Source organism: Cherax quadricarinatus, chromosome 81, assembly GCF_038502225.1.
Source record: "Cherax quadricarinatus isolate ZL_2023a chromosome 81, ASM3850222v1, whole genome shotgun sequence".
Classification (NCBI taxonomy): domain Eukaryota; kingdom Metazoa; phylum Arthropoda; class Malacostraca; order Decapoda; family Parastacidae; genus Cherax; species Cherax quadricarinatus.
Window position 1 is genome coordinate 1,639,733 of NC_091372.1, and position 20,034 is coordinate 1,659,766.

Consider the following 20,034-nt stretch of genomic DNA (forward strand, 5'->3'; position numbering starts at 1 on the left):
TGATAGGTCTATCAGGGTGACAGCCCTGGTATGATGAGTAGACCAGGATGATAGGTCTATCAGGGTGACAGCCCTGGCATGATGAGTAGACGATGATGATAGGTCTAGCAGGGTGACAGCCCTGGCATGATGAGTAGACGAGGATGATAGGTCTATCAGGGTGACAGCCCTGGCATGATGAGTAGACCAGGATGATAGGTCTTATCAGGATGATAGCCCTGGTATGATGAGTAGACCAGGATGATAGGTCTATCAGGGTGACAGCCCTGGTATGATGAGTAGACCAGGATGATAGGTCTATCAGGGTAACAGCCCTGGCATGATGAGTAGACCAGGATGATAGGTCTATCAGGGTGACAGCCCTGGTATGATGAGTAGACCAGGATGATAGGTCTATCAGGGTGACAGCCCTGGCATGATGAGTAGACCAGGATGATAGGTCTATCAGGGTGACAGCCCTGGTATGATGAGTAGACCAGGATGATAGGTCTATCAGGGTGACAGCCCTGGCATGATGAGTAGACGAGGATGATAGGTCTATCAGGGTGACAACCCTGTCATGATGAGTAGACGAGGATGATAGGTCTATCAGGGTGACAGCCCTGGCATGATGAGTAGACCAGGATGATAGGTCTATCAGGGTGATAGCCCTGGCATGATGAGTAGACCAGGATGATAGGTCTATCAGGGTGACAGCCCTGGTATGATGAGTAGACCAGGATGATGGGTCTATCAGGGTGACAGCCCTGGCATGATGAGTAGACGATGATGATAGGTCTAGCAGGGTGACAGCCCTGGCATGATGAGTAGACGAGGATGATAGGTCTATCAGGGTGACAGCCCTGGCATGATGAGTAGACCAGGATGATAGGTCTTATCAGGATGATAGCCCTGGTATGATGAGTAGACCAGGATGATAGGTCTATCAGGGTGACAGCCCTGGTATGATGAGTAGACCAGGATGATAGGTATATCAGGGTAACAGCCCTGGCATGATGAGTAGACCAGGATGATAGGTCTATCAGGGTGGCAACCCTGGCATGATGAGTAGACGAGGATGATAGGTCTATCAGGGTGACAGCCCTGGTATGATGAGTAGACCAGGATGATAGGTCTATCAGGGTAACAGCCCTGGCATGATGAGTAGACCAGGATGATAGGTCTATCAGGGTGACAGCCCTGGTATGATGAGTAGACCAGGATGATAGGTCTATCAGGGTGACAGCCCTGGCATGATGAGTAGACCAGGATGATAGGTCTATCAGGGTGACAGCCCTGGTATGATGAGTAGACCAGGATGATAGGTCTATCAGGGTGACAGCCCTGGCATGATGAGTAGACGAGGATGATAGGTCTATCAGGGTGACAACCCTGGCATGATGAGTAGACGAGGATGATAGGTCTATCAGGGTGACAGCCCTGGCATGATGAGTAGACCAGGATGATAGGTCTATCAGGGTGATAGCCCTGGCATGATGAGTAGACCAGGATGATAGGTCTAACAGGGTGACAGCCCTGTTATGATGAGTAGACCAGGATGATAGGTCTATCAGGGTGACAGCCCTGGCATGATGAGTAGACGATGATGATAGGTCTAGCAGGGTGACAGCCCTGGCATGATGAGTAGACGAGGATGATAGGTCTATCAGGGTGACAGCCCTGGCATGATGAGTAGACCAGGATGATAGGTCTTATCAGGATGATAGCCCTGGTATGATGAGTAGACCAGGATGATAGGTCTATCAGGGTGACAGCCCTGGTATGATGAGTAGACCAGGATGATAGGTCTATCAGGGTAACAGCCCTGGCATGATGAGTAGACCAGGATGATAGGTCTATCAGGGTGGCAACCCTGGCATGATGAGTAGACGAGGATGATAGGTCTATCAGGGTGACAGCCCTGGCATGATGAGTAGACCAGGATGATAGGTCTATCAGGGTGATAGCCCTGGCATGATGAGTAGACCAGGATGATAGGTCTATCAGGGTGACAGCCCTGGTATGATGAGTAGACCAGGATGATAGGTCTATCAGGGTGACAGCCCTGGTATGATGAGTAGACCAGGATGATAGGTCTATCAGGGTGACAGCCCTGGCATGATGAGTAGACCAGGATGATAGGTCCATCAGGGTGACAGCCCTGGCATGATGAGTAGACCAGGATGATAGGTCTATCAGGGTGATAGCTCTGGTATGATGAGTAGACCAGGATGATAGGTCTATCAGGGTGACAGCCCTGGTATGATGAGTAGACCAGGATGATAGGTCTATTAGGGTGACAGCCCTGGCATGATGAGTAGACCAGGATGATAGGTCCATCAGGGTGACAGCCCTGGCATGATGAGTAGACCAGGATGATAGGTCTTTCAGGGTGATAGCCCTGGCATGATGAGTAGACGATGATGATAGGTCTAGCAGGGTGACAGCCCTGGCATGATGAGTAGACGAGGATGATAGGTCTATCAGGGTGACAGCCCTGGCATGATGAGTAGACCAGGATGATAGGTCTTATCAGGATGATAGCCCTAGTATGATGAGTAGACCAGGATGATAGGTCTATCAGGGTGACAGCCCTGGTATGATGAGTAGACCAGGATGATAGGTCTATCAGGGTAACAGCCCTGGCATGATGAGTAGACCAGGATGATAGGTCTATCAGGGTGACAACCCTGGCATATTGAGTAGACGAGGATGATAGGTCTATCAGGGTGACAGCCCTGGCATGATGAGTAGACCAGGATGATAGGTCTATCAGGGTGATAGCCCTGGCATGATGATTAGACCAGGATGATAGGTCTATCAGGGTGACAGCCCTGGCATGATGAGTAGACCAGAATGATAGGTCTATCAGGGTGACAGCCCTGGTATGATGAGTAGACCAGGATGATAGGTCTATCAGGGTGACAGCCCTGGTATGATTAATAGACTAGGATGATAGGTCTATCAGGGTGATAGCCCTGGTATGAGTATACCAGGATGATAGGTCTATCAGGGTGACAGCCCTGGTATGATGAGTAGACCAGGATGATAAGTCTATTAGGGTGAAAGCCCTGGCATGATGAGTAGACCAGGATGATGGGTCTATCAGGGTGATAGCCCTGGCATGATGAGTAGACCAGGATGATAGGTCTATCAGGGTGACAGCCCTGGCATGATGAGTATACGAGGATGATAGGTCTATCAGGTTGACAGCCCTGGTATGATGAGTAGACCAGGATGATAGGTCTATCAGGGTGACAGCCCTGGCATGATGAGTAGACGAGGATGATAGGTCTATCAGGGTGACAGCCCTGGTATGATGAGTAGACCAGGATGATAGGTCTATCAGGGTGACAGCCCTGGCATGATGAGTATACGAGGATGATAGGTCTATCAGGGTGACAGCCCTGGTATGATGAGTAGACCAGGATGATAGGTCTATCAGGGTGACAGCCCTGGCATGATGAGTAGATGAGGATGATAGGTCTATCAGAGTGACAGCCCTGGCATGATGAGTAGACCAGGATGATAGGTCTATCAGGGTGACAGCCCTGGCATGATGAGTAGACGAGGATGATAGGTCTATCAGAGTGACAGCCCTGGCATGATGAGTAGACCAGGATGATAGGTCTATCAGAGTGACAGCCCTGGCATGATGAGTAGACGAGGATGATAGGTCTATCAGAGTGACAGCCCTGGCATGATGAGTAGACGAGGATGATAGGTCTATCAGAGTGACAGCCCTGGCATGATGAGTAGACCAGGATGATAGGTCTATCAGGGTGACAGCCCTGGCATGATGAGTAGACGAGGATGATAGGTCTATCAGAGTGACAGCCCTGGCATGATGAGTAGACCAGGATGATAGGTCTATCAGGGTGACAGCCCTGGTATGATGAGTAGACCAGGATGATAGGTCTATCAGGGTGACAGCCCTGGCATGATGAGTAGACGAGGATGATAGGTCTATCAGGGTGACAGCCCTGGCATGATGAGTAGACGAGGATGATAGGTCTATCAGGGTGATAGCTCTGGTATGATGAGTAGACCAGGATGATAGGTCTATCAGGGTGACAGCCCTGGTATGATGAGTAGACCAGGATGATAGGTCTATTAGGGTGACAGCCCTGGCATGATGAGTAGACCAGGATGATAGGTCCATCAGGGTGACAGCCCTGGCATGATGAGTAGACCAGGATGATAGGTCTTTCAGGGTGATAGCCCTGGTATGATGAGTAGACCAGGATGATAGGTCTATCAGGGTGACAGCCCTGGCATGATGAGTAGACGAGGATGATAGGTCTATCAGGGTGACAGCCCTGGCATGATGAGTAGACGAGGATGATAGGTCTATCAGGGTGACAGCCCTGGCATGATGAGTAGACGAGGATGATAGGTCTATCAGGGTGACAGCCCTGGCATGATGAGTAGACGAGGATGATAGGTCTATCAGGGTGACAGCCCTGGCATGATGAGTAGACGAGGATGATAGGTCTATCAGGGTGACAGCCCTGGCATGATGAGTAGACGAGGATGATAGGTCTATCAGGGTGACAGCCCTGGCATGATGAGTAGACGAGGATGATAGGTCTATCAGGGTGACAGCCCTGGCATGATGAGTAGACGAGGATGATAGGTCTATCAGGGTGATAGCTCTGGCATGATGAGTAGACCATGATGATAGGTCTATCAGGGTGACAGCCCTGGTATGATGAGTAGACCAGGATGATAGGTCTATTAGGGTGACAGCCCTGGCATGATGAGTAGACCAGGATGATAGGTCCATCAGGGTGACAGCCCTGGCATGATGAGTAGACCAGGATGATAGGTCTTTCAGGGTGATAGCCCTGGCATGATGAGTAGACCAGGATGATAGGTCTATCATGGTGACAGTTCTGGTATGATGAGTAGACCAGGATGATAGGTCTATCAGGGTGACAGCCCTGGCATGATGAGTAGACAAGGATGATAGGTCTATCAGGGTGACAGCCCTGGCATGATGAGTAGACGAGGATGATAGGTCTATCAGGGTGAAAGCCCTGGTATGATGAGTAGACCAGGATAATAGGTCTATCAGGGTGATAGCCCTGGCATGATGAGTAGACCAGGATGATAGGTCTATCAGGGTGACAGCCCTGGGATGATTAGTAGACCAGGATGATAGGTCTATCAGGGTGATAGCCCTGGCATGATGAGTAGACCCGGATGATAGGTCTATCAGGGTGACAGCCCTGGTATGATGAGTAGACCAGGATGATAGGTCTATCAGGGTGACAGCCCTGGCATGATGAGTAGACGAGCATGATAGGTCTATCCGGGTGACTGCCCTGGCATGATGAGTAGACGAGGATGATAGGTATATCAGGGTGACAGCCCTGGCATGATGAGTAGACCAGGATGATAGGTCTATCAGGGTGACAGCCCTGGCATGATGAGTAGACCAGGATGATAGGTCTATCAGGGTGACAGCCCTGGCATGATGAGTAGACCAGGATGATAGGTCTATCAGGGTGACAGCCCTGGCATGATGAGTAGACCAGGATGATAGGTCTATCAGGGTGACAGCCCTGGTATGATGAGTCGACCAGGATGATAGGTCTATCAGGGTGACAGCCCTGGCATGATGAGTAGACCAGGATGATAGGTCTATCAGGGTGACAGCCCTGGTATGATGAGTAGACCAGGATGATAGGTCTATCAGGGTGACAGCCCTGGCATGATGAGTAGACCAGGATGATAGGTCTATCAGGGTGACAGCCCTGGCATGATGAGTAGACCAGGATGATAGGTCTATCAGGGTGACAGCCCTGGTATGATGAGTAGACCAGGATGATAGGTCTATCAGGGTGACAGCCCTGGCATGATGAGTAGACCAGGATGATAGGTCTATCAGGGTGACAGCCCTGGCATGATGAGTAGACCAGGATGATAGGTCTATCAGGGTGACAGCCCTGGTATGATGAGTAGACCAGGATGATAGGTCTATCAGGGTGACAGCCCTGGTATGATGAGTAGACCAGGATGATAGGTCTATCAGGTCTGTCATGCACTCTCTACAGTGTAAAATTCGTCTGTGTCATCGGCTGAAGAAGCCTGCTACGCCGGCGATATGTGTGGTTAATAGAGATACCCAAGTATTGTACACTTGTCCGTGACACTACAACTGAACAGTGAAAGTCGACACTGTACAACTGAACAGTGAAAGTCGACACTGTACAACTGAACAGTGAAAGTCGACACTGTACAACTGAACAGTGAAAGTCGACACTGTACAACTGAACAGTGAAAGTCGACACTGTACAACTGAACAGTGAAAGTCGACACTGTACAACTGAACAGTGAAAGTCGACACTGTACAACTGAACAGTGAAAGTCGACACTGTACAACTGAACAGTGAAAGTCGACACTGTACAACTGAACAGTGAAAGTCGACACTGTACAACTGAACAGTGAAAGTCGACACTGTACAACTGAACAGTGAAAGTCGACACTGTACAACTGAACAGTGAAAGTCGACACTGTACAACTGAACAGTGAAAGTCGACACTGTACAGTTGAACGGTGAAAGTCGACACTGTACAACTGAACAGTGAAAGTCGACACTGTACAACTGAACTGTGAAAGCTGCACAATTACTGCATATCTGAGGGGGGGGTCACTCAAAGACCGTTTCTGGGGTTTCTCCCCCCTCCCACAGGTTGGATCCCAGACCACTCCTCCCTACCAACACTTCTCGGCATCTGCCACTCCTGACTCGGGGGTCGCGACCCCTGTTTCGAGAACCATTTGTCCATGTAGTGAGTAACTCAACACGGGACCTGTTTACTGAATGATACAAGTGGATACAGTAACTGAGGGTTAAGATACATTGTAAGCGGAGTCATATACATTGCTAAAATAGGCTATACACATTTATCTAAGTAATCTGTTCAAATTTTTATTAAATTCCTCTCGTATTCAAAGTTGAAAAAAAGGTCGGTATTTTTTTAGAGACTTCCTGAGTCCCCACGTCCAGGCTGAGTCTTAAGACTTAAGGACTTCCTGAGTCCCCACGTCCAGGCTGAGTCTTAAGACTTAAGGACTTCCTGAGTCCCCACGTCCAGGCTGAGTCTTAAGACTTAAGGACTTCCTGAGTCCCCACGTCCAGGCTAAGTCTTAAGACTTGAGGACTTCCTGAGTCCCTACGTCCAGGCTGAGTCTTAAGACTTAAGGACTTCCTGAGTCCCTAAGTCCAGGCTAAGTCTTAAGACATGAGGACTTCCTGAGTCCCCACGTCCAGGCTGAGTCTTAAGACTTGAGGACTTCCTGAGTCCCCACGTCCAGGCTGAGTCTTAAGACTTGAGGACTTCCTGAGTCCCCACGTCCAGGCTGAGTCTTAAGACTTGAGGACTTCCTGAGTCCCCACGTCCAGGCTGAGTCTTAAGACTTGAGGACTTCCTGAGTCCCTAAGTCCAGGCTAAGTCTTAAGACTTGAGGACTTCCTGAGTCCCCACGTCCAGGCTGAGTCTTAAGACTTGAGGACTTCCTGAGTCCCCACGTCCAGGCTGAGTCTTAAGACTTGTGTCCAGTCAATGCATTTGGAAAAATATTTGTTCAAAATGTATATTTTGATTTACGTTGTTTTGAAAATTAATATTGTCATATAAACTACACTTAGACACAGAATATATATATATATAATATATATATATATATATATATATATATATATATATATATATATATATATATATATATATATATATATATATATATATATATATATATATATATATATGTCATGCCGAATATGTAAAACTGGTCAATTAGCAAGAACTCATTTAAAATTAAGTCCTTTCTAAAATTTTCTCTTATACTTTAAAGATATATTTTTTTCATTAATGTTAATGTAAAAGTTTTTAATTTTGCATCAAAAGAATCTTAGAAAACTTACCTAACCTTATTATAACAAGAACAATTTATTTTAGCCTAACCCAACTAAATATATTTTAGATTTGTTTACAATAATTTAATACTAAACAAACACAGTGAAATATATTTTTTTCGTTAAGTTCAGAATGATTTTGGGGAAATTATTGCATACACAAATTTTCACTTGTCCTATATGGCAAGATGAACGTTGCTATTTAAGCCAAGATCGCAAGTTCTACATATATATATATATATATATATATATATATATATATATATATATATATATATATATATATATATATATATATATATATATATATAAAGTCCTCACTTAACGTCGTCAATAAGTTCTTGGAAACTGCGACTTTAAGGGACTCGACGAATAATGAAACCAATTTTACCGTAAGCTAATTGAAATAAACATCAGTGGTGCACAGTGCACCTATAACACTCATTACAATGGGGGTTAAATTAAGGAATATATGTTTGCAAAGTGAAAATTGCAAGGAGCGCCACCTACCACCATGCAGATCAACAACGAACATGAGAACTCCACACGCATTGGCCCCGGCCGGGAAATTTTTTTCTCGTCGATGTTATAACGAAACGACGTTAAGTGAGAATTTACTGTACTATATAATCACAAAAATTTGAGTTTAATTTTTGGTTATAATTACAAATTTTATATATAATCAAAGATGTAGAAATGTTCATCGTCATTGCAATACTATATATCACAGTTGTAATACACGTGTTGCTGTCCCTCTCATTGTCTAACACACTCCCACCTCATCTCCCTCTCATGTCGTCACCAGTGATCTGTGTTTGTGTTGATAAGAGCTGGATGGTGCAGCAGGTGTTGTGGGGCCAGGTTAGAGGACCTGGTCGTAGTTATGTTAACTTTAACAAGCCTATTCCACTTAATGGTTGCTTTACCCAACTCGCAGCTGTTATAAAGGCACAATTATATCATACTTTTAACCCTCTTTTGAAAGTCATACTTGATTGTTCTCACATTCTGGTTACTGAATTTACTGTCCGTAAGAATCGAGATCGATATGTCCAGTGAAGCCGTCACACGAGTGTCTTGGGTGAGAGGAGCAGTTCCAGCTGTTCCTGTGAGCGAGATCTGTCCTCTGTTGGTGCAATGGTGAGGGAAGGCGTGGGTGGCATGTCAACGGGAGCTACGTGCACAACAGGAGCGCTCGCACTCTCCAGGTCCCGATGGGACTCCACTTTCCGAACCCAGGAATCCTTGGACGCAGCTGATGCCGAGGGGCCGGAATCGTGTGATGGGCCGGAGTCGCTGGCCAAGATGCGGACCTCCGCTGGCGGACACTCCGCTGTTCTGTCGATCTCACTGTGACCGAAACCATAATTGACGATACCGCCACCAACCTGTGACCAGACACGTGATTACCAAGTGATATATACAACACAATCACACCACATCTAGGATATAGTGACCACAATAACAGGGCTCGACACGGCGTAACCCAGTCAGAGGCCCTATATACATCAACACACAGACCTCCATGTCTCATCAACACTGTGAGTTAAGTAAGTTTATATAGGTACAGGTATACATAAGTACAATTATCAGATATAGTGTAAATTACCTAGAATAACCCCTCCCCACACACACACAGTCAGACAGTGACTTATTTCTACTGACACAGAAGGAGATAGAACAATTCAGGAGACAGGACATATTCACCATGAGGTCTCTCTCTCTCAACGTACATGCACTGACAATTTTCTTTAATCCCTATTTTACGTATTAAAGTCTTGTGGCTTAGCGCTTCTTTTTGATAATAATAATAATAATAATAATAATAATAATAATAATAATAATAATAATAATAATAATAATAATAATAATAATAATAATAATACGTATTAAAGTATTTTTGACAGGTGGCTAACAGGTAACACGCAAATCTTAATAACCCTCGTATAGTTAATAGGATTTAAACTTAATAAAGGAAGCCGTGACCACGGCAGTGGGAGACGTGGAGTGGGTTAGTACGCTATGGCCAGGGTAGTGGGAGACGTGGAGTGGGTTAGTACGCTATGGCCAGGGTAGTGGGAGACGTGGAGTGGGTTAGTACACTATGGCCAGGGTAGTGGGAGACGTGAAGTGGGTTAGTACGCTATGGCCAGGGTAGTGGGAGACGTGAAGTGGGTTAGTACGCTATGGCCAGGGCAGTGGGAGACGTGAAGTGGGTTAGTACGCTATGGCCAGGGTAGTGGGAGACGTGGAGTGGGTTAGTACGCTATGGCCAGGGTAGTGGGAAACGTGGAGTGGGTAACTACACGATGGCCAGGGCAGTGGGAGACGTGGAGTGGGTAAGTACGCTATGGCCAGGGCAGTGTGAGACATGAAGTGGGTAAGTACGCTATGGCCAGGGCAGTGTGAGACGTGAAGTGGGTAAGTACGCTATGGCCAGGGCAGTGTGAGACGTGAAGTGGGTAAGTACGCTATGGCCAGGGCCTCTTCAAGGGGGGCTCCTTGGCGTGGTGAAGAGGCTCTTGGTCTGAGGAATTAGACCTGTCGGTCTCCTTCCTCAGACCGAACCTAATTACCCCCAATCCCCCCTTCTCTATCCCATCCTCCCCATCCTCCCCTTTTTCCTTTCCTCCTCCTCCTCCCCACCCCTCCCTTTTGCCCTTCCTCTTTTTGGCCTTTGGGATTTTTTCCCACAGGCACACTAGTTCATAGGTAGGGGGAAGGGTACCGGGGTTCATCCCATTCCGTTGAGGTTCTTGGCAGTGGCGTAGTTTGCCGTGGGATCTGGATTGCCTGGGGATGTCCCGATCCCTCTCCGGTATCCCAAAGGGTGGCTTTGGGTGTCTTTTGGGTGACGGGTGTATCTCTGGAAGCCACCTTTCTGATTCCGGGGGTGGTGGCCGAAGGAGGTATGCTTTGTGGTGGATATCCGGCCGCCCTCTCTTTTGTCCACCGAGGTAGCTCGGCAGATGTGAGGTTGCTATCCCGGATTGCTGGTTTACTGGCGTGAAGGGTAGGGTATGGCATGGGTTCCATGCTGCATCTGCGCTACTTGCGATGCTGAGGTCCTCTTGGGCGCAGAGGGAGATTTCTGGCCCTTTCATTCCTCCTAGGAACTAACCCTCCCCGGTCCCCCCTTTTTTTATTCTTTTTTTATTTTTATTTTATTTTCTTTTTTTCTTAAAAACAAAAAGAAAGAAGTAACCTAACCATGGAGTCCCAAATCCATAACCCCGCTACCCCCTGGCCCCTTATTGTTACCGCACCCTGTTCTGACCTCGCCTCGTCTTTTGGCCACTCTTTGGACACTCCTAAGGCCCCTGTACCTCTTGCTGGTGCTGTTTCCTCACCCTTCAGGTACCGGGGCTTCCACTGACTCCTTTGATTTGTCTGACCTCCACTCTCCTTTGACTATGCTTCCAAAAAAAAGGCCTCTCCCTCTGTGCTGCGACGATTTTCGAATCGCCAGCCCATCTCACGTCGGACCGACTCTGGTCCCACTTCTAAATGCCAACGACAATCTCCTGACGATGTTATTTCGTTACCTACCCATTCTACTCAGAAAAGACCGACAGGTCATGCACTCCCTCTCCACACTCAGTTTCGGACCACACAATTGACTAAATTCTTTACTTTAAGACCGACTTCTTCTACTGCCTATCTTTACGACCATAGTATTGGCAAAGCGCTCCTACGCCATGTTGGTAGAGATATTTCCTTTCATGCTCTTAAGAGTGGTACGCGCATCATCACAGTCCAGAATTCTACCCAAGCTCGTAATCTTTCTCTTCTTTCACATATCGATACTATTCCTATCACTATCGAAAAACATCATTCCCTCAATTCTTGTAATGGTACTGTTATTCTGCCCCATACCATAGTCCAACAGAATTTCCAGACATATGGCAATGACATTCTCGAACAGCTGGAACTCCAAGATCTCCCAATTCTCAAAGTAGACACTTATGTCCTTCCTGCCCGCGGGCGAAGGCGAAGACATCGGTTACAGGTTCGGAACGTGATCCCTACACCGCAACAGTAGGAATTGTTGGCGTTTTGGTCACCCAGCGAAATATTGCAGATCTATAGCCGAATGCCCAGTCTGTGGTGCCGATGACCATTCTAGTACATCTTGCAGTCAACCTCCCTCTTGCCTTAATTGTCATGAGGCTCACCCTTCGTACTCTCGCCGTTGCCAGGCCTACTTAAATGAGCGGGAAATTCATTGCCTCAAAGAGGCAGAAGGTCTCCCTTATGCTATGGCAGTTTCTCATCTCCGCCTCCAAGGGAGACTACCCTGTGTTTCTTATTCTCGTGTTTCAAAACGTCCCCCCACTTATGGGGTCCCATCTTCTGCAGCCTCCTCTGCGGTTGCCAGTCCCATAGTCACTCCTGTATCTAATTCTTTTGGTGTCCTGGGCTCAGACGTCCCTACTTCAACACCTCAGTCTGTCCTCACTTCTTCATGTTCTCCCTCACAAACCCCGGTATCGACAAGACCTCGTACGACACCTCCTCCCAATTGTCCCTCTACTTCTCAGAGGTCCAACAAATCTTCTTTAACTCCTCTTTCCCTTCATCCACCTCCACATTTTACCTTCCCAGTCTCTGTACCTAGGTCTTTCCCTTTCACTGGCTCGGTTACAAGTGTGGAGGTTCATCCTCCTCCTCGTGCTGTGCCTTCCTCCCCTGTCCCCTCCCAAGTTTCTTCCTTTTCTGCCACCTCCCGGGTTTCTGCCTCTTATGTCCCCTCCCACACTTCTCCAGCTCCCTCCACCCTTTCGCCCCCTTCCCTACCTTGGTACAGTCCATTACAGCTCCGATCTTTACTCAAACTCCTCGTCCTTCCATCTCCAATATTGTCTCCCATACGACGTCTCTGAACTCCGAAACACTTGAAGCAATCTTTGAATATATTGCAGAGACCAATCCATCAATGGACACTGATCCACCCTCTGTTCCTTCTCTTTCCTCTTCTCCATCTGTGCAACTCCTTTCTTCACAATGCACTGTTCCTTCGCTACTTGAACGTTTTCCTTTGCCACCGCATGTGGACTTTTCTAACCCTTCTAGTCCGTAGGTACCCTTACCTGCAGATTTCAGGTATCTTTATCGTTACCAATCATGGCCTATTTACAGTGGAATATTCGCGGGTAATCGGGGTGAGCTTCAGATGTTGCTCTCCCAGTTTTCCCCTGTTGGTGTTTGCTTACAGGAACCAAAATTACACTCTGCCGTTATCTATCCCATCTCATGCTATAATTTATTATATTCTTCAGATCCTTTTCCTGATGGGACCTTTAATGAAAGTGCCCTTCTTGTACGCACTGATATTCCGTACCATCAGCTATTTGTTCGTACTTTCCTGCATTACACAGCAGCCCGTATCCACTTGCATAGGTGGTATAAACTCTGTTCTTTGTATCTCTCTCCTTCTCGGGCATTATCTATCCTGGATATTGCCTTTCTTGTTTCGTCATTACCGCCACCACTTCTGTTACTTGGCGATTTTAATGCCCATCATTTCCTCTGGGGGGATTCTCACTGTGATTCCCGTGGCATTCAGTTAGAGGCTTTTCTTGCTACCCACCCCCTCCATGTTTTAAATACAGGTACTCACACCCATTTTGATCCTCGGACTCGTACTCTCTCTTGCATCGATCTCTCAGTCTGCTCTTCCTCTGCCGCATTAGACTTCACCTGGTCTGTTCTCCCGGATTTACATGACAGCGATCATTTCCCAATCATTCTTACTTCCCCTTCATATTCACCACCTCTTCGTAACCCACGCTGGCAATTTGATCAGGCAAATTGGAACCTTTACTCACAACTGTTTTTAGTGAGGTTCCTTCTTCGTCCTCCATTGATGAGCTGTTACACCTCTTCTCGTCCTCCGTTTTAACCGCAGCTTCTCATTCTATAATCTAAACTTCGGGCAGGCATTCTCAGAAATGCGTGCCTTGGTGGTTTCCTGCTTGTGTTCGTGCAGTACGTTTGAAACGCGCTGCGTGGGGCAGGTACCGGTACAATAGAACCACGGAGAGATTTCTTGATTTTAAGCAGAAGCATGCGATCGCTTGCCGTGTCATCCGTGACGCTAAACGCACTTGCTGGCGAGATTATGTCTCCACCATCACCTCTGCTTCCTCTATGAGTGCAGTCTGGAAAAAATAACGAAAACTGAGTGGTAAATATTCTCCTGACCCGGCTCCTGTTCTGCGGGTTGCCGGTGTTGATATAGCAAACCCACTAGATGTTGTTAACGAAATTGGCAATCATCTGGTCCGTATTTCTCAGGGACTCCATCTATGCCCCTCCTTTCTTTACTCAAAGTCTGTCAGAGAGTTAGAACCCTTGGACTTTTCTTCTCTCAGAGAAGAACAGTATAATGTGCCTTTTACACTTCAGGAGCTGGAGGCAACACTCTCAGCTTGCTAATCATCGGCAGCTGGGCCCGACGGCATTTATATTCGTATGCTACAACATTTACATCAGTCAGCCGTTGCAGTTCTATTACGCCTTTTCAATCTTATTTGGTCACAAGGAGTTCTTCCACAGCTGTGGAAATCTGCCATTGTTCTCCCTTTCCGCAAACCAGGCACTACTGGACATGAAGCCTCCCACTATCGCCCCATTGCTCTTACCAGTGCAGTTTGCAAAGTGATGGAACGCCTGGTAAATAGTCGTTTAGTGTGGTATTTAGAGACACACGTCAATATGGCTTTCGTAAGGGCCGTTCTACCATAGACCCCTTACTATGCTTGGATATGTATGTTCGTAATGCCTTTGCGAATAACCACTCAGTTATTGCCATATTTTTTTTGACCTTGAGAAGGCATATGACACAACTTGGAGGTATAATATTTTGTCCAAAGCCCACTCCTTAGGCCTTCGAGGCAATCTACCATCCTTCCTTAAGAACTTTTTAACTGACAGACATTTCCATGTTCGGGTTAATAATGTGCTCTCCCCAGACTTTATCCAAGCTGAAGGTGTCCCCCAGGGATGTGTTCTGAGCACAACACTTTTTCTCCTTGCTATAAATGATTTGGCCTCTAGTTTTCCATCCAATATTTGGTCTTCACTCTGTGTTGATGACTTCGCTATTGCCTGTGCAGGCGCTGACTGTCACCTCATTACAGTTTCTCTCCAGCATGCGGTCGACTGTGTTTCCAATTGGGCCACCACACATGGGTTTAAATTTTCCAGTACCAAAACTCACCAAATTACTTTCACTAGACGCTCTGTCATCTCCAATCATCCTTTATACCTCTATGGCACCCGTATCCCTGAATGTGATAGTCAGGTTTCTAGGCCTCCTCTTCGACCGAAGGTTATCCTGGAAACCTCACATTACCTCTCTGAAGACAACTTGTCACAGCCGGCTGAACCTTCTTAAAACCCTTGCTCATTTTTCATGGGGAGCTGATCGTCGAACTCTCCTTCGCCTACATTCCATCCTCATTTTATCGAAACTTGACTATGGTAACCAGATCTATTCAGCTGCCTCTCCTGCTACTCTATCTAGCCTGAACCCTATTCATCACCAAGGATTACGTTTATGCCTTGGTGCTTTTCGCTCTTCCCCTGCTGAGAGCCTCTATGCAGAAGCGAACGTTCCATCCTTATCCGATCGCCGTGATGCCTATTGCCTTCGCTACTATGTACGCTCTCATGATCTCCGCAATCCTTCCATTTATAGAATGGTCACCGATATTAGTAGACATTATTTGTTCGCCGCCCCTGTTTGCTCCGTCCCATCTCTCTTCGCTTACATTCGCCCTTGTCTTCTCTTCAATTTCCACTTTTCTATGTTCATGTAGCATCTCACTTTTCCCTATCCTCCCTGGGAAGTTCCAGCTGTTCGAGTCTGTTCTTTCTCACTCCCTTGCTCGAAAGCCCAACTGTCTACGGTAGCTTCCCGCTCTCTTTTTCTTGACCACTTCCACTCTCATTCTCATGCCATTGCAGTGCACACAGATGGCTCTAAGTCTTCTGACGGCGTAGGATTCGCAGCAGTGTTTCCGGACAGCGTCGTACGAGGGCATTTACTATCTTCGGCTATCTACTGCTGAATTGTATGCCATTCTTGCAGCACTTATCCGTATTGCATCTATGCCTGTGTCATCATTTGTGGTTGTCTCAGACTCCCTTGGTGCTTTACAGGCTATTCAGAAATTTGATACACCTCACTCCTTAGTTCTCCGTATCCAACTTTGGCTACGCCGCATCTCTACCAAGCATAAAGATATTGTTTTTTGTTGGGTCCCTGGTCACGTTGACATACAGGGCAATGAACAGGCAGACACTGCTGCGCGGTCAGCAGTACATGACCTACCAGTTACCTATAGAGGTGTTCCATTTACGGACTATTTTGCTGGCAACAACGTTGGTCTACTATGCTCGGTAACAAACTTCAATCTATTAAACTGAGTATAGGTTACTGGCCGTCTTGTCACCGGTGCAGAGGTTGGGAGACTACTCTCTCCCGTCTCCGCATTGGCCATAGTACTCGTCTTACTCATGGGGAGGCGCCCTGCTCCTCTCTGTGAGAATCGTCAGGTTCCATTATCGGTCAGCCACATTCTGTTAGACTGCCCACTTTATCAACGAGCACGCAGAATTTACCTCCAACGTCGTCTTCGCTCCGCTGCTCTCTCTTCACCTTCCCTTCTCGCTGGTGGACCCACCTTTCATCCGGACTCTCTCATTGACTTTTTGACAACAACTGACTTACTTCACAAACTCTGATGATGCCTTCAGCCCTTTCTACCTCGATCTCTTGCTACCCTCTAACCTGCACTATCCCCTGCCCCGCTGTTTTCTGTAACCTACTGATCATCCCTCACCCCTTCTGCCGCCCAATACTCTCGCTTCCTTCCCTACCCTGCAGCGCTGTATAGCCCTTGTGGCTTAGCGCTTCTTTTTGATTATAATAATATTATGGCCAGGGCGGTGGGGGACGTGGAGTGGGTTACTACACGATGACCAGGGTAGTGGGAGACGTGGAGTGGGTAACTACACGATGGCCAGGACAGTGGGAGACGTGAAGTGGGTAACTACACGACGGCCAGGACAGTGGGAGACGTGGAGTGGGTAACTACACGATGGCCAGGGTAGTGGGAGACGTGGAATGGGTAACTACACGATGACCAGGGTAGTGGGAGACGTGGAATGGGTAACTACACGATGGCCAGGGTAGTGGGAGACGTGGGGTGGGTAACTACACTATGGCCAGGGTAGTGGGAGACGTGGAGTGGGTAACTACACGATGGCCAGGGTAGTGGGAGACGGAGTGGGTAACTACACGATGGCCAGGGTAGTGGGAGACGTGGGGTGGGTAACTACACGATGGCCAGGGTAGTGGGATACGGAGTGGGTAACTACACGATGGCCAGAGTAGTGGGAGACGTGGAGTGGGTAACTACACTATGACCAAGACAGTGGGAGACGTGGAATGGGTAACTACACGATGGTCAGGGTAGTGGGAGACGTGGAGTGGGTAACTACACGATGGCCAAGACAGTGGGAGACGTGGAATGGGTAACTACACGATGGTCAGGGTAGTGGGAGACGTGGAGTGGGTAACTACACGATGGTCAGGGTAGTGGGAGACGTGGAGTGGGTAACTACACGATGGCCAGAGTAGTGGGAGACGTGGAGTGGGTAACTACACTATGACCACGGCAGTGGGAGACGTGGAGTGGGTAACTACACTATGACCAAGACAGTGGGAGACGTGGAATGGGTAACTACACGATGGTCAGGGTAGTGGGAGACGTGGAGTGGGTAACTACACGATGGCCAAAACAGTGGGAGACGTGGAGTGGGTAACTACACGATGGCCAAGACAGTGGGAGACGTGGAATGGGTAACTACACGATGGTCAGGGTAGTGGGAGACGTGGAATGGGTAACTACACGATGGTCAGGGTAGTGGGAGACGTGGAGTGGGTAACTACACGATGGCCAAAACAGTGGGAGACGTGCAATGGGTAACTACACGATGGCCAAGACAGTAGGAGACGTGGAGTGGGTAACTACACGATGGCCAGAGTAGTGGGAGATGTGGAGTGGGTAACTACACTATGGCCACGGCAGTGGGAGACGTGGAGTGGGTAACTACACGATGGCCAGGATAGTGGTACACGTGGAGTGGGTAACTACACTATGGCCAAGGTAGTGGGAGACGTGGAGTGGCTAACTACACGATGGCCAGGGTAGTGGGAGACGTGGAGTGGGTAACTACACGATGGCCAGGGTAGTGGGAGTCGTGGAGTGGGTAACTACACGATGGCCAGAGTAGTGGGAGTCGTGGAGTGGGTAACTACACGATGGCCAGGGTAGTGGGAGTCGTGGAGTGGGTAACTACACGATGGCCAGAGTAGTGGGAGACGTGGAGTGGGTAACTACACTATGGCCAGTATAGTGGGAGACGTGGAGTGGGTAAGTACACTATGGCCAGGGTAGTGGGAGACGTGGAGTGGGTACCTACACTATGGCCAGGGTTGTGGGAGACGTGGAGTGGGTAACTACACTATGGCCAGGGTAGTGGGAGACGTGGAGTGGGTAACTACACTATGGCCAGGGTTGTGGGAGACGTGGAGTGGGTAACTACACTATGGCCAGTGTAGTGGGAGACGTGGAGTGGGTAACTACACTATGGCCAGGGTAGTGGGAGACGTGGAGTGGGTACCTACACTATGGCCAGGGTTGTGGGAGACGTGGAGTGGGTAATTACACTATGGCCAGGGTAGTGGGAGACGTGGAGTGGGTAACTACACTATTGCCAGGGTAGTGGGAGACGTGGAGTGGGTACCTACACTATAGGGCAGTGGAAGACGTGGAGTGGGTAACTACACTATGGCCAGGGCAGTGGGAGACGTGGAATGGGTAACCACACGATGGCCAGGACAGTGGGAGGCGTGGAGTGGGTAACTACACGATGGCCAGAGTAGTGGGAGACGTGGAGTGGGTAACTACACTATAGATACAGCAGTGGGAGACGTGGAGTGGGTAACTACACGATGGCCAGGGTAGTGGGAGACGTGGAGTGGGTAATTACACTATGGCCAGGGTAGTGGGAGACGTGGAGTGGGTAACTACACTATGGCTAGGGTAGTGGGAGACGTGGAGTGTGTAACTACACTATTGCCAGGGTACTGGGAGACGTGGAGTGGGTAACTACACTATGGCCAGGGTAGTGGGAGACGTGGAGTGGGTAACTACACTATGGCCAGGGTAGTGGGAGACGTGGAGTGGGTAACTACACTATGGCCAGGGTACTGGGAGACGTGGAGTGGGTAACTACACTATGGCCAGGGTACTGGGAGACGTGGAGTGGGTAACTACACTATGGCCAGGGTAGTGGGAGACGTGGAGTGGGTAACTACACTATGGCCAGGGTAGTGGGAGACGTGGAGTGGCTAACTATACGATGGCCAGGGTAGCGGGAGACGTGGAGTGGGTAAGTACACTATGGCCAGGGTAGTGGGAGACGTGGGGTGGGTAACATCACTATGGCCAGGGTAGTGGGAGACGTGGAGTGGGTAACTACACGATGGCCAGGGTAGTGGGAGACGTGGGGTGGTAACTACACTATGACCAGGGCAGTGGGAGTCGTGGAGTGGGTAACTACACGATGGCCAGGGTAGTGGGAGACGTTGAGTAAGTAACTACATATGGCCACGGCAGTGGGAGACGTGGAGTGGGTAACTACACTATAGGGCAGTGGAAGACGTGGAGTCGATAACTACACTATGGCCATGGCAGTGGGAGACGTGGAATGGGTAACTACACGATGGCCAGGACAGTGGGAGACGTGGAGTGGGTAACTACACGATGGCCAGAGTAGTGGGAGACGTGGAGTGGGTAACAACACTATGGCCAGGGTAGTGGGAGACGTGGAGTGGGTAACTACACTATGGACAGGGTAGTGGGAGACGTGGAGTGGGTAACTACACTATGGCCAGGGTAGTGGGAGACTTGGAGTGGGTAATTACACTGTGGCCAGAGTAGTGGGAGACGTGGAGTGGGTAACTACACTATTGCCAGGGTAGTGGGAGACGTGGAGTGGGTAACTACACTATGGTCAGGGTAGTGGGAGACGTGGAGTGGCTAACTATACGATG

At 48.5% G+C, this 20,034-nt stretch overlaps 1 protein-coding gene across 1 annotated transcript in view; it reads right to left on the minus strand.

Moving 5' to 3' along the window:
• Positions 1 to 8,230: 8,230 nt before the first annotated feature.
• The window catches only part of LOC128699782 (uncharacterized), a 209,340-nt gene continuing 197,536 nt past the window's right edge, over positions 8,231 to 20,034 (minus strand). Inside the window, exon 7 of the mRNA XM_070102258.1 lies at positions 8,231 to 9,292. Coding sequence (XP_069958359.1) covers positions 8,969 to 9,292 — 324 coding nt within the window. The 3' untranslated portion in view covers positions 8,231 to 8,968. The remainder of the gene's footprint in view (positions 9,293 to 20,034) is intronic.